General features: G+C 34.4%; 1 protein-coding gene across 1 annotated transcript in view; it reads right to left on the reverse strand.

Annotated features, from left to right (window-relative positions):
* Positions 1 to 5,513: 5,513 nt before the first annotated feature.
* The window catches only part of LOC137246122 (uncharacterized), a 30,849-nt gene continuing 22,220 nt past the window's right edge, over positions 5,514 to 14,142 (reverse strand). Inside the window, exons 9-11 of the mRNA XM_067777215.1 lie at positions 9,643 to 10,101; positions 7,256 to 7,737; positions 5,514 to 5,996 (exon numbers count right to left, since the gene is read on the reverse strand). Coding sequence (XP_067633316.1) covers positions 5,604 to 5,996; positions 7,256 to 7,737; positions 9,643 to 10,101 — 1,334 coding nt within the window. The 3' untranslated portion in view covers positions 5,514 to 5,603. The remainder of the gene's footprint in view (positions 5,997 to 7,255; positions 7,738 to 9,642; positions 10,102 to 14,142) is intronic.

The raw sequence follows: 14,142 nt of genomic DNA on the forward strand, positions 1-14,142 counted from the left end.
CAATCCAAAAAATGTTGTAAACGCGTAACTATGATATGTATAAAGGGTATTCCAACCCATTTCGACCAATTTTGAACCCGACCGCTTTAGAATTGGCTGAAAGTTTTTCTTCTTTTTCTAGCTTACGAAACACGTTTTTCAGAACTTTTTCAAACTTTTTCATCCAACTCAAAAAAAGTTATGAATTTAAAAAAAAATACCGTTTTTGTTTTCAAAATGCTATAACTTTTTCAAAAATTTACCGTTTGGGATCTTTTTTTTTTTTAAATATGTTTTTAAATGTACCTTTCGGAAAAAATACAAAAAAACTTTAAAATTTTTTTTTGTAATTTTTCAGTTTTTCGAGATTTTTCGAATTTCGCCATTTTATTTATTTTTTTTTTTCTCATAAAAAACTTCAATCAATTCTGCAATCATCCCCACTAATCCCGGAGTGAGCCGATAATTTTTTTTTTATTTAATTGAAAAAAGAAAACTTTAAAAATTTTTTTGTATTTTTTCCGAAAATTACATTTGGAAAACATATTTAAAAAAAAAAAGATCCCAAACGGTCAATTTTTGAAAAAGTTATAGCATTTTGAAAAAAAAAACACCGTTTTTTTTTCAAAAAATGCATAACTTATTTTGAGTTGGAAAACGGTGTTTTTTTTCAAAAAAAACTTTCAGCCAATTAAGGGGTCGGGTTCAAAATTGGTAGAAATGGGATGGAATACCCCATATACACATAGATTCCTAATGACTTACATTCATTATACGGAGTGAGTGTAGCTGCAATGCTAACGAGCCCTAAAAAATGCAAGGAGATGTTCAATGCACCTATCCTCTTACATGTACAAATGTTTTTTTTTTTTTTTTTTTTTTTTTTTTTTGTTTTTTTTTTTAAATAACTTGAAGAAATATTCAAGTTAAAATACATTGACAAATCGTTTTCTTTGGTTTTTTTTTATTAATTTGGGAAACATTTAAACAACGTGACATCAGGACGGACAAGGCGACAGCTGTTTCGATTATACCTTGTAAATCTCTTCAAAGCCTTTTCTCGCGGAAGTGGGATTTGAACCCGCTCTCCTACGATGGTTAGAGTGTTACAAACGCATTCAGCCACGTCATGGCTTAGTTGTTGTAAACCTTACCCCAATTGCCTTCTTTGCATATTTATATTTTTATACATTTTTATATTATATATTTCTTCGGTTTTTTGTTGTAAAGATTTAGAAATTGATTCAGAATCCAATTATTTATAATCGTTTGCCTCCAACACTTATATACCTTCTTTTTCTGGAAGAAGTTAAAGAAATTATTTAATACTGAAAAACGTTATGTCGTTTCACAAAGCAAGTTTTTTTAAGCCACTTGTAAAAACCTTTATAGAAATGCCTGTTGAGAGATATGAATGGCGCAGTAGTTTACATACATAAGGTTATTGAATTATAATTTTAAATAATGAATAAATACTAGATTATTGTTTAGGTCCTGTAAGCCTATAATGTAGTCATGAGTTTATTATTTTGGTTGGTTATGGGAGAATGGCCATTAACTCCCAATACAAGGTAGGGTAGGGATGGAGAATACATTCAGAGGAGTAAAGACATCTGTCTCCTCCGCACGCTGATGTATACATTTTTTTGTTGATGCACACTTTTCCTTCGGGATAGTTCTTTTTACACTCAGTTGAGCAGAGCTCACAGAGTATATTAAGTTTGATTGGAAAACGGTTGGTTGTACATATATAAAGGAATCGAGATAGATATAGACTTCCATATATCAAAATAATCAGGATCGAAAAAAAATTTGATTTAGCCATGTCCGTCCGTCCGTCCGTCCGTTAACACGATAACTTGAGTAAATTTTGAGGTATCTTGATGAAATTTGGTATGCAGATTTCTGAGCACTCATCTCAGATCGCTATTTAAAATGAACGATATCGGACTATAACCACGCCCACTTTTTCGATATCGAAAATTTCGAAAAACCGAAAAAGTGCGATAATTCATTACAAAAGACAGATAAAGCGACGAAACTTGGTAGATGAGTTGAACTTATGCCGCAGAATAGAAAACTAGTAAAATTTTGGACAATGGGCGTGGCACCGCCCACTTTTAAAAGAAGGTAATTTAAAATTTTTGCAAGCTGTAATTTGGCAGTCGTTGAAGATATCATGATGAAATTTGGCAGGAACGTTACTCTTATTACTGTATGTCTGCTTAATAAATTAATTCAAATTTTAACAGAAAAGTTAATATCTTTACAGTATATAAGTAAATTATGTCACCATTCAACTCCAGTAATGATATGGTGTAACAAAATACAAAAATAAAAGAAAATTTCAAAATGGGCGTGGCTCCGCCCTTTTTCATTTAATTTGTCTACGATAATTTTAACGCCATAAGTCGAACAAAAATTAAACAATCCTTTTAAAATTTGGTAGAGGCATAGATTTAATGACGTTAACTGTTTTCTGTGAAAATGGGCGAAATCGGTTGAAATCGGTCGTCCGTCTCTCTTTCCGCATGGCCGTTAACACGATAACTTGAGCAAAAATGGACATATCTTTAATGAACTTAGTTCACGTGCTTACTGGAACTCACTTTATCTTGGTAAGAAAAATGAACGAAATCCGACTATGACCACGCCCACTTTTTCGATATCGAAAATTACGAAAAATGAAAAAATGCCATAATTCTATACCAAATACGAAAAAAGGGATGGAACATGGTAAGGTAATTGGATTGTTTTATTGACGCGAAATATAACTTTAGAAAAAACTTTATAAAATGGTTGTGACACCTACCATATTAAGTAGAAGAAAATGAAAAAGTTCTGCAAGGCGAAATAAAAAACCCTTAAAATCTTGGCAGGTATTACATATATAAATAAATTAGCGGTATCCAACAGATGATGTTCTGGGTCACCCTGGTCCACATTTTGGTCGATATCTGGAAAACGCCTTCACATATACAACTACCACCACTCCCTTTTAAAACTCTCAGTAATACCTTTAATTTGATACCCATATCGTACAAACTCATTCTAGAGTCACCCCTGGCCCACCTTTATGGGGATATCTCGAAACGGCGCCCACCTATGGAACTAAGGATTACTCCCTTTTAAAATACTCATTAACACCTTTCTTTTGATACCCATATTGTACAAACAAATTCTAGGGTCACCCCTGGTCCACCTTTATAGCGATATCTCGAAAATGCGACCACCTATACAACAACTACCACTCCCTTTTAAAACCCTCATTAATACCTTTAATTTGATACCCATATCGTACAAACACATTCTAGAGTCACCCCTGGTCCACCTTTATGTCGATATTTCGAAACCGCGTCCACCTATAGAACTAAGGCCCACTCCCTTTTAAAATACTCATTAACACCTTTCGTTTGATACCCATATTGTACAAACAAATTCTAGGGTCGCCCCTGGTCCACCTTTATGGCGATATCTCGAAACGGCGTCCACCTATGGAACTAAGGATTACTCCCTTTTAAAATGCTCATTAACACCTTTCTTTTGATACCCATATTGTACAAACAAATTCTACGGTCACCCCTGGTCCACCTTTATGGCGATATCTCGAAACGGCGTCCACCTATGGAACTAAGGATTACTCCCTTTTAAAATACTCTTTAACACCTTTCATTTGATACCCATGTCGTACAAACGCATTCTAGAGTCACCCCTGGTCGACCTTTATGGCGATATCTCGAAAAGGCGACCACCTATACAACAACCACCACTCCCTTTTAAAACCCTCATTAATACCTTTAATTTGATACCCATATCGTACAAACACATTCTAGAGTCACCCCTGGTCCACCTTTATGGCGATATTTCGAAACGGCATCCACCTATAGAACTAAGGCCCACTCCCTTTTAAAATACTCATTAACACCATTCGTTTGATGCCCATATTGTACAAACAAATTCTAGGGTCACTCCTGGTCCACCTTTGTGGCGATATCTCGAAACGGCGTCGACCTATGGAACTAAGGATTACTCCATTTTAAAATACTCATTAACACCTTTCATTTGATACCCATATCGTACAAACTCATTCTAGAGTCAACCCTGATCCACCTTTATGGCTATATCCCTAAATGGCGTCCACCTATAGAACTATGGCCCACTCCTTCATAAAATACTCTTTAATGCCTTTCATTTGATACACATGTCATACAAACACATTCCAGGGTTTCCCTCGGTTCATTTTCCTACATGGTTATTTTCCCTTATGTTGTCACCATAGCTCTCAACTGAGTATGTAATGTTCGGTTACACCCGAACTTAACCTTCCTTACTTGTTTTGTTATGTGTTACTACCCTCACCTTAGGTTTTTAATTTCTCTGCTATAAGAAGTCCGTCCATTTCTACTATGCTAGTTAATAGAGTAAATCACGAAAACAGGCTGTTCAAATTTCGTTTCTTGGATTTCGACCTTTGTTTTTAGGTGGTTTAGTTCCGCGTAGTGTATGAAATATTGTGGTTATATATAGATGCTTTTACTAGGGTGGATCGCAGCAAGAACCCCGACCTCCCGAGTGACTAAGCTCGGTTAATGCAAGCATGCACGCCCGCTTCGAGCTCCCTATTATACATAACATATTCCGGATATATGAAGGTATTGAAATCGTTTTCCCTTAAACATTTGCTATGCACGACATCGAAAAAGAAAAGTGGTCACAACAGCGGGTTGCTGGATTTTATCACCATAGAAAACTGTGTAACAACAAGCTCCAACATAACGTACAACCCATAAATCCTGATTTATAAAGATCCTTGATATATCAATATGCTTGCTTTCACCGAAGACGCTACACGGGATGATTACCGAATTACGAATGGATTGTTGATAGTGTGCCCAGTACACGAACGCTGGTCGCTGAAGAAAATCATAGAGATCGTACTTCTATGAGCTCTCTGGTTTAAATAAAGTAACATTTTGGATTCCTTTACGATCGAGAGCTGTGACTAAAAAAGAGCTCCCATGGCGGAACCATTCAATGTAGCAGTACTGTGACATACATACAACCATAAAACAAAATTCCATGTACTTTGTTTTTGTCATTCGATGGACTTTTTTTAAAATCGTACTGCGTCGCTATGTGAGCTCCTAGGTATTTATTTGCTAAAGAGCAGAGGTCGTCGCCTAGTGAAATAATTATGTATATGCGATCACGGCACACTTATTATTATTTATTTCGTTTAGTAGTTACTGAACAAGCAGAAATGCAATATCGGAAGAGGACGCTCATAAGCTGTATATGTTGTTTAAATTTTATGTTGAATTCGGCAATTAAATAACATTTTTATAACATATTAACGATTTTTGCTTTGAGTGCTAACAAACTTGTGTGCGTGCGCTTTGCCTCGTTGCTTGGTAATCAACGACTAAACAGCTACCACTACGATGGTTTTACACTTTACTTTTGGTTACCACTGCTACAGAGAATCAACTTATACATCTTTACCAAATTTTCTTCATCTCACCCGAGATAGCTTACAAAAATATAAAACTTTTTTTCATCCTCTATATAATCGATTTATTCTACTTAATCAGAAAAGATAAATTTGTAGAACTAAAAAAACTTATTTAGTGAACCTTTTGTTTGGCTGCATCTTTTTTGCATCTTTGCCAAAACCACCACACCACCATAAGTGCAATTGCAAGCGGTACAGTTACAGCGGCAGCAAAGAAAGCGACCACATCCAATAAATAAAATTGATACCATTTCAAATCCAAACCAGCAGCCCGCAAATGTCGCGCTCCTTTATGGCGTATCACATATTCGATCCAATATATGGCGGTTTCACGAGGACCCATTGGACGATCTCGAAAGGCTTGAGACATTCGTTTCATATTTTCGCGAAAGCTAACATCGTAGCACACTTTATGCAAAGCATTTTTGAGGTCCTCGCGGGTAAGTGTGTGTATGTTTAATGGAATGGTATAACCAAAGCGCTCACCAATCTTTAAATTTACATTCTATATGTAATACGAAAAATAAAATTTTAAATTAATATGCAAAAAATTGGGTTTATTATTGTTTTAGCTACATCAAACGGATTCTACTTAAAATACTATGATTTTAAAAGCTTGTAAGTGAGTCACTACACAAGGGCTCGGAAAGAGATATAGGTTACCTATTATTTCAATAGTTTGAATTGTGCTGAATAAATGGATCCTAGCATGACTCCATAGAAAGTAAAAAAAAAAGAATGCAAAGAGAAGGATGGAATGACAATCCCATCATAGTGCTTACGGAGATGTTTCCTTATTCCTCTTGAGGATGAGGCTAGATCAATCAGTTTTTGGTACAGGGTCCAGATTGGCCACTATGTTGATGATGATTATAATATGTACATCCCGTAACAAAGATTATCAATGAGTTACCGATTTTTTATCGATAAGTTATTATTTTTTTATCGACTAGCTATCGAAAATGTATCAATTATTTGTAGAAAATTATCGATACTATTCCAAAAGCTTATCGATTTGCTATTGAAAAGTTAAATATTTGTTATAAAAAGGTATTTAATCGATTATTTTTCAAAAAATATCGCGAATTTATTAACAAGTTATCGATTTGTTAGCGGAGTGCTAACAAATTTGTTATATACCTATTATAAATTTGTTGTCGAAAATTTATCAATTTAATATCGAAAAATATATCAATATGCAATAGAAAACTTTTCCAACAGTCTCATAAAAGTTAGTGATTTGATATAAAGAAGTCATCGACTAATTATCGACGACTCACCGGTCTGTTTTGAAACATATACTGTTAAAAATTTAATAGGAATGCGATCACACATCTGTAAATATTCGGTAACAAGCCGACAAGAAACCAATAAGAAGCCAAGAAATTATCGATCTCTAATCGCAGTGTTATCAATTGGTGATCGACGATTCAACGGTCTGTTTTTAAACAGATACCAATAAAAATTCAATAGAAACGTGATGGCATATCTGTAAATCTTTAGTAACAAGCGGTCATGTAACTCGGCAATAGCAAGCCGTTAACTTGATGATAGCAATTCGCTATTGATAATACGCCGATAATAAAACAAAAGCCACCGATAAGAAGCCAGCGAAGCTCTTCTCAAAAAGCCCGAAGTTATTTGTTTCTGGTAAATTTATCTCTGTTTAAGTTTAACTTTAACCCCTGTGCGATCTCCAGTCAAGATTTTTTTTGTTGAATCCGAATATTCTAGATATCATTTTAACTTTCTATTATACCTTACCTGATCAAACATGAAAGGTATGCCTACCACTGGCACGCCATAGTGAACTGCTTCCTGAGAGCCAAAAAGTCCTCCATGTGAGATGAATGCGCGAAGATTAGGGTGTGGCAAAATATCGTTTTGTGGCATCCATGATTTTATCATTACATTATTAGGCACATTTGTTAGTAGGCTATCATTTTCGAATTTCCATAAAACGCGTTGCTTGATATTGCGAAAAACATCAAGAAAAATTTGTAGTTTCTCTTGCGGTAGTTCCTTACCTAACACATGTGTACCAAAACTGAAGTAAATGGCGCCATGTTCGGCTTCGTCAAGAAATTTTTGTATATCGTTGGGTAGTGATTTATTTGGATAGATGTGCATACCACCAACATTTACCATATTTTCCATTTTTGGACCAGGTAGCACTAATGGTGTATAGTTGTTAATCAACATGGCGGAGAGGTTTCGGCTCATAGCTGACGTTGTTGGAAAATCGACTTTAAAAAAAAAATGGTTACACGATACCAATTACTTTGAAGTTAGAATGAAATGTTGAAATAAAAATTAAAAGTAAGTGCATATAGATGGTTTTAAGTGAGCGAAGATATTCCGAAGGATCTTTTCGATTTTCCTTCATTCACAGTGTTAATTTTTTTATAAAAAAAATCATAAACACTCTTCGAAGAAATTAAAATAAAGTTGAATAATCGATGTATATTGGAACGATTCTCCGTCAGCAACAGACGTTGTTCTGACTTTTTCCATCTAACAACTTTGCTCTCCACTGTCTCACCCCCTATATTTCCTCTTCGTTCAGCATTTTTCCAGTCCAACTATATCGGCCCACTCAATTTCTCTATCCCTTTTATTCTTGCTCCTTTTTCCTCTTTATATTACTGTTTCTTATTCTAACTCGCACTATTACTCTCAATCGCATCCTTATCTCATTCTTACTATACTTCCTACTTTTTCTCAAATCATAACCCTTGTTCTTACTATTACTTTCACTCCCCCTCTTCCGCTTGTTCCCTTTATATTTCCGTCTTTCCTCAAACTTCTTCTGCTTTTTCCTCTCTATTTCCTCCTTTTGTTACTTCTTTCTCTTTCGATTTCCCCTTTCCAATGTGAAGAAACCTCGAGTTTAGCTCTTTTCCGCACATTTAATTACTAAAGGAGTAAAAACGTAGCAAAATAGTACAACATATTTTCCCTCCCTACAACTTTCAAATTCATGGCCGGATTATGACGACCCTCAAATATTTGTTGTTGTCCTACTGACTTCATCTTTTTGGTTTTATTGCATCATGTTTTCTGTTCGTTTTTTATTCTACCGTCGAATGTTTTTCGTTTGTAGATTTACATGTTTTCGAGAACGTACTGATATCAGCCTTTTGTTTGTACTTGAAGGACCTTGACTGTTTGATTGATGTGATTCGCAAAGTTGGACTCTGCTTTAACGGTTGGATTTAGTGTTTTCTAATGTTTGCTCCGAACCTCGTTCTTACTTGCAGTCTATTTGTCCTATGTATGTAGCTGTGTTGGCATTCGCAGATATGTGTGTATGCGCCATGGATGCTAAACGGATCCTCTGAGTTAGTATTCATTCTTTGTTTTCGCCCTAGACTGTTCGATATTTTGAGCGCCGTGCTCAACTTCTCCAATTTATATGTTGCCTTTCCAGAACATGGCATCATCTTTCAGGGTTTGTACTTTCTGTTTCATTATTTCTTTTTTAATCTCCATGAGTTAATCTCCTAGTTCCTATTTTATATCCGTTGTTTGCAGTATTGCTATATATTACTCCAAGCTTTCTCTTATATGTACGCTTCTAGAGTGTACCAAGTGCTTTGATGCTGTTGGGGGTGATTCGAGGTATTATGTACTGTTATGTCGGTGGCTGTTGGCTTTCTATATATGTATATTAAATATATTAGTAACTTTATCAATATTTATCGTGAGGTCTAGATAGTTGATTCCTCTGTATTTTTCGGTTTCCTTTGTGAATTTTATATTCCCGTGCTGCTTGTTTAGGTGCCAGCTCATCGCTATAGTTTAAACTCATATGATATCATCTACTTATCTAGCGTCAAATGACCGGCCTAATTTGGATTTCAATTCTTGTGTATACTTTATTTTTTTAAGATTTAACTGATGTCGGGTTTCCCATTCCCAGACCGTTTGTTTGTCTATATATTTTATTGTTAAATAGAAAATAGTTTTGACATAACGTGGCTCTTAGCGTGTTCGTGTCTCGGATGACGGAAAATCGTTCCAATATACATACATCTGTTAAATTTTTTTTTACATGAAAGAAAATTTGAAACACTGTTGGACGGAAAGCTGTAAAAAACTGTATCCGCACTTATAAAATTAATTTGCTTTTTACATTTTTATGCACTTACTTGACAAATGACCAAAATATTTCTTCACCAGCTCATCCATTCCCGGAAAATATCTATATTCTCTATCCAAATCAAATTTCAACGTGTAATATGTATTCTTTACACGTTCCCAAAATGTCATATGATCCGTGAAAGGCATGAAATTAAATGGCACATAGGACAATGGTGATATAAAACCAAACATTTGAGTCATGAATGGTGCCTGGGCAAATGTACAGGTACTTATAACGGGTATATCGTAGATATGAGCCAATGCCAAAAATGCATCTTGAAATAATTGTTCAACTATTAATAAATCGTAGACACCTTTAGTTTGATTAGCATTAATAATTGCTTGTATTTTTGGTTGTTTGAGTGCATGTTCAGTTGTTGCCCTACCGAAAATATTCACCGTTGTCAGTACCGCTTTTGGATCCCCTGAAAACTGTAGCGTTGTAGTTTTACCGGTCTCCTCGAACACTGATAAAAAGAGCAAATATGTTAACTATTAAACAATGCTAAATTCACAATCACGGTTGCTGTGCCATGTTTTCGTTAGGGTTTCAACGATAAAAATTATCAAATTTAAAAAAAAAAAATTGCCAAATTATTTTTTTTACTTTATTTTCCTTTATATTAGGTCGGTTGAATGTTTGTACGCATTTTGTATACAAATCTTGCAAACGATTTTTAAGTAACTTCTCATTCAGCTACAAACGTGACATTTTACATATAGGTTAACACACCGAGACAATGCAACAAAAGGGGAAAAATCCGCTAAGTGCCGCACGGATCGAAATAACTAGATACAAATTGGAATTCTCAGATTGATTTTTAAGTCACTTCTTATTGAGCTACAAACGTGAAACTTCACATATGTATAGGTTAAAACACTGAGACAAGGCAACAAAAGGGGAAAAAGATACCGATAGGTGGTGCACGGATCTAAATAATTAGATATACATTTGGAAATTTCGAATTTTCAGTTTCATTTTTAAGTTACTTCTAATTGAGCTAGAAACCTGAAACTTCACATATAGGTTAAAAGGCCAATTAATGGTGATTTATCCATAACCATATAAAACAGCTGATCGAACCAACCTTATGGAAATTAATGTAATCGATTAATGGTGCCATACCATATCGCTAACGCCATAACCATACCATAGTCAACCAATTGGGTTTTGGTTTCTCTCCATATCCATAAACTAAAAATATTTGAGTTGGTGAATTTAATAACTTTATGTAGATTTTCTTCATTGTTTTGGATACGTTATGACTAAGAGACTTATTTTTTGTGGAATATGTTTGTATTTTTTTTTTTTTGTGTTTTCTTCGTTTTTATGAAATTTTCACGATTTTTAGGTTAAGGCACCATTAATAGATCACATTAGAGATGGTTATGGATATGGGTATGATTACGACTATGGCGTTAGGGTTAAGGAAGTTTAATTAACCTTTAAGACATCGAGACAATGACAAAATTTGGAAAAAATCCGTTAGGTGCCGCACGGATCGAAGTAATTGGATAAGAGTTTGCAAATTGCGAAATTTGTGATAGATTTTTAAGTAACTTCTCATTGAGCTACAAACTTGAAACTTCACATATAGGTTAAGACACCGTGACAAGGGAACAAGAGGGAAACAATTCTGTTAGGTGGCGCATGGATAGAAATAATTAGATGAGAATATGGAAATTTGAGACAGGATTTAAAGTAACTTCTCGGTGAGCTAGAAACTTGAAATTTCAAACTTAATTCAGAGGCCGATAACAGTATAAATCATAATACAAAAAGTTTCGATAGGGGACGCACGAATTGGGATACTACAATCTTGAAACTTCATCCAAACACTCACTTGTAGGAATTCAAGCTTGGCACAAATGAACAATTTCCAAGTAGCTTAAAAACGAATGTAGCTTGACGTATTTTTCTGATATGCACTATATTGTGGCGAATTTTAGCATCACTAAGCTGTTAGTAAATAATCACGCAACAACAAAAACATTAAAGCAAGCCACACTTGTGTACATGAACACTTCAATCATCATTACACGTCTAGACCTTTGGAGAAATATCCGGTCGAGGCCACAGAAAGTATAAAAGCAGCGAAAGCCGAGTTATAACGAATCAGTTTTGATTGGTTGTGAAGTATAATTGTGAAATACTACTCCCAAAGGAATATAAATAAAGCCAAGTTTGCAATACTTAATATTGGAGTGATTTATTAAACACTTTAGAGATTCGAACCTTAACAGAAGGTTTCAAATAAGCGGAATTTCTGAAAATTCGTTACAATATTGTATACATACGAGTATTGTATGCATTCTGAATAACAGTATTTTCTTTGTGGGTTTTTATCTCCGGAGAATTTTGCGATTGAGTGCGCTATATTGTCGTTATCATTTTGTGACTGTTTCAAGATTATTTTATAAACTATCTTAGAACTGTTTTCGGGATCACATCGGGGCAGTATGATGTATTTTCCTCCTGCTGACTATGTCGCGGGTAAAGGCTTGTAGTAAATATAGCCGCTTTCTAACGAATAAAAAAAAAATAATAATAAAAACATCTTGCGTGGCTTAGCACTAAATATTCCTGAAAATCTTTAAACTCATTCATTTGCTCTGAGATGTGTGAGAAATAATTCTTTAAGCTGTATTTATTAAGAAAAGTGTTTGATAACCGATCGGAATATCTGGTCACCAAAACAAGACTTTATTCTATTAAAAATTCATGAACAATTAGCAAAAATTCTATTGCTCTTCGATCCCACACCTTTCTCTTTAATGCCTTGCGTAAATTATCTCAAGAGTTCCATTGAAATAAATTGAAAAATAAAAATAAAAAAGATTTTTCCAGCCGATGGCCCTGGCAAGCCAGTGTTTACACATTGTAATAACTACGTATAGTTTTTTCACTTTAAATAAAAAAAATATATATGTGTAGGCTAATGAAAGTATAAAATTTTGTGGGCAGTGTTATGCATTTTTACCTCAGTAAAAAAAAATTAGTACCATTGTCGTGACTATTTCTTATCTTATATTACATATTTCTCAAAATATAAAACAAAACGCAACATACGCAAATTCAAAAATCATATTTATAATCAATCGCCTTTCTTTAATACCCATTTCGGGTGATATTGCAGATATAGATTAAGATTTACCAATAACACAAAGTCTAATTTGAAGCTATGGCATTTTCTTTATTTTATAACAAAGCTTTAGCCAAAGAAATTCAGTACCCATTAGAATTTGGGTAGCGGGGAAGGGGGTGTATTTTTTAGTATTTTTTTCTTCTTTTAATGCATTTCTTCTACTGAAATTTGTAAAGCGGACAAAATGAGGACTCGCTGATAGAAGGAATCCAGTGGGTGTATGTTTGAACAGGGTTGTGTACAAGAACGAATTTTTATGCCCATTATTTGAATACCCAATATGGTGCCTTATGGTCACTAGTAGACCTGGCAAACTTTTTCCTGCCATAACTTTGATTTTTCTGCATGACTTTTAAGAAGTTTCAGCTCTTAATCCCCCTCTACCCACCTCCCCTCTCCAGCTTCCTCTTCCACTCTAAACACCACACGGCGCATTTTCGATTTGTTAGCGAAGTGTTAACGGTTTATTATCAACAACTTATCGGTTTATTATTAATTTGCTATCTCTTTGTTATAGGCGTGTTATCGACGGGGTATCGATTTGGTATTAAAAGCTTGAAAAATTGCTACTGATAACAATCGATGGTTGTTATCGAGATGCTATCGATTCATTGTGGACAAATTATCAACTTGTTATCGAAAAAATATATGTAAATATTTTATCGAAAAGACATTATTTTATTATCGACTTACTATCGATTACAATAAAATGTCGATAACTTTCCGTTACCAAATCGCTAGCTTCTCGATAATAAACCATAAATGGTAAATCGAAAATAATCAATAACTTTTCGATATGATATCGACAATTTTTCGATAACAGACCCATAGCGCATCACTAAATTTTTTATAATTAACAGTTTTTATGGATAGCAAGCTGAATATACGTGGATAACAAACCATTAATACGCAGATAGCAATTCGACAACTGTAACAGTCCGATAACATTTTATTATAATATAATAATTATAATATGATTCCATAATGATCTCAAAATAATCACGAAATAGTCCTGAGAATAGCCTGAATTTTCCCCCGACACATTCCTAAAATGATCTTTAAATGGTAACTAAAACAATCTCTAAGTGATGCCAACATTATTTCAAAAACTTCAAAACTGATCTCAAAAATTATCCCAGAATATTTCGGAAATGATCGCAAAATGTTCCCAGAAATAGCCCGTATGACAAAGTAGCCATTCTCAAAACCTGTTTCGGTTATAAAACAACAGCATTAAAAAAACTTTGGCAATAAATTACATTAAACGATCTCTGTGATAGTGGGAAGACATTTGAAAATAAAAAACTAATCACAGTGAAAAACCGAAAAACAACACCAATTAAAACATCGCTCACTGGGAAA

Source organism: Eurosta solidaginis, chromosome 3 (assembly GCF_040869045.1).
Source record: "Eurosta solidaginis isolate ZX-2024a chromosome 3, ASM4086904v1, whole genome shotgun sequence".
Lineage (NCBI taxonomy): Eukaryota > Metazoa > Arthropoda > Insecta > Diptera > Tephritidae > Eurosta > Eurosta solidaginis.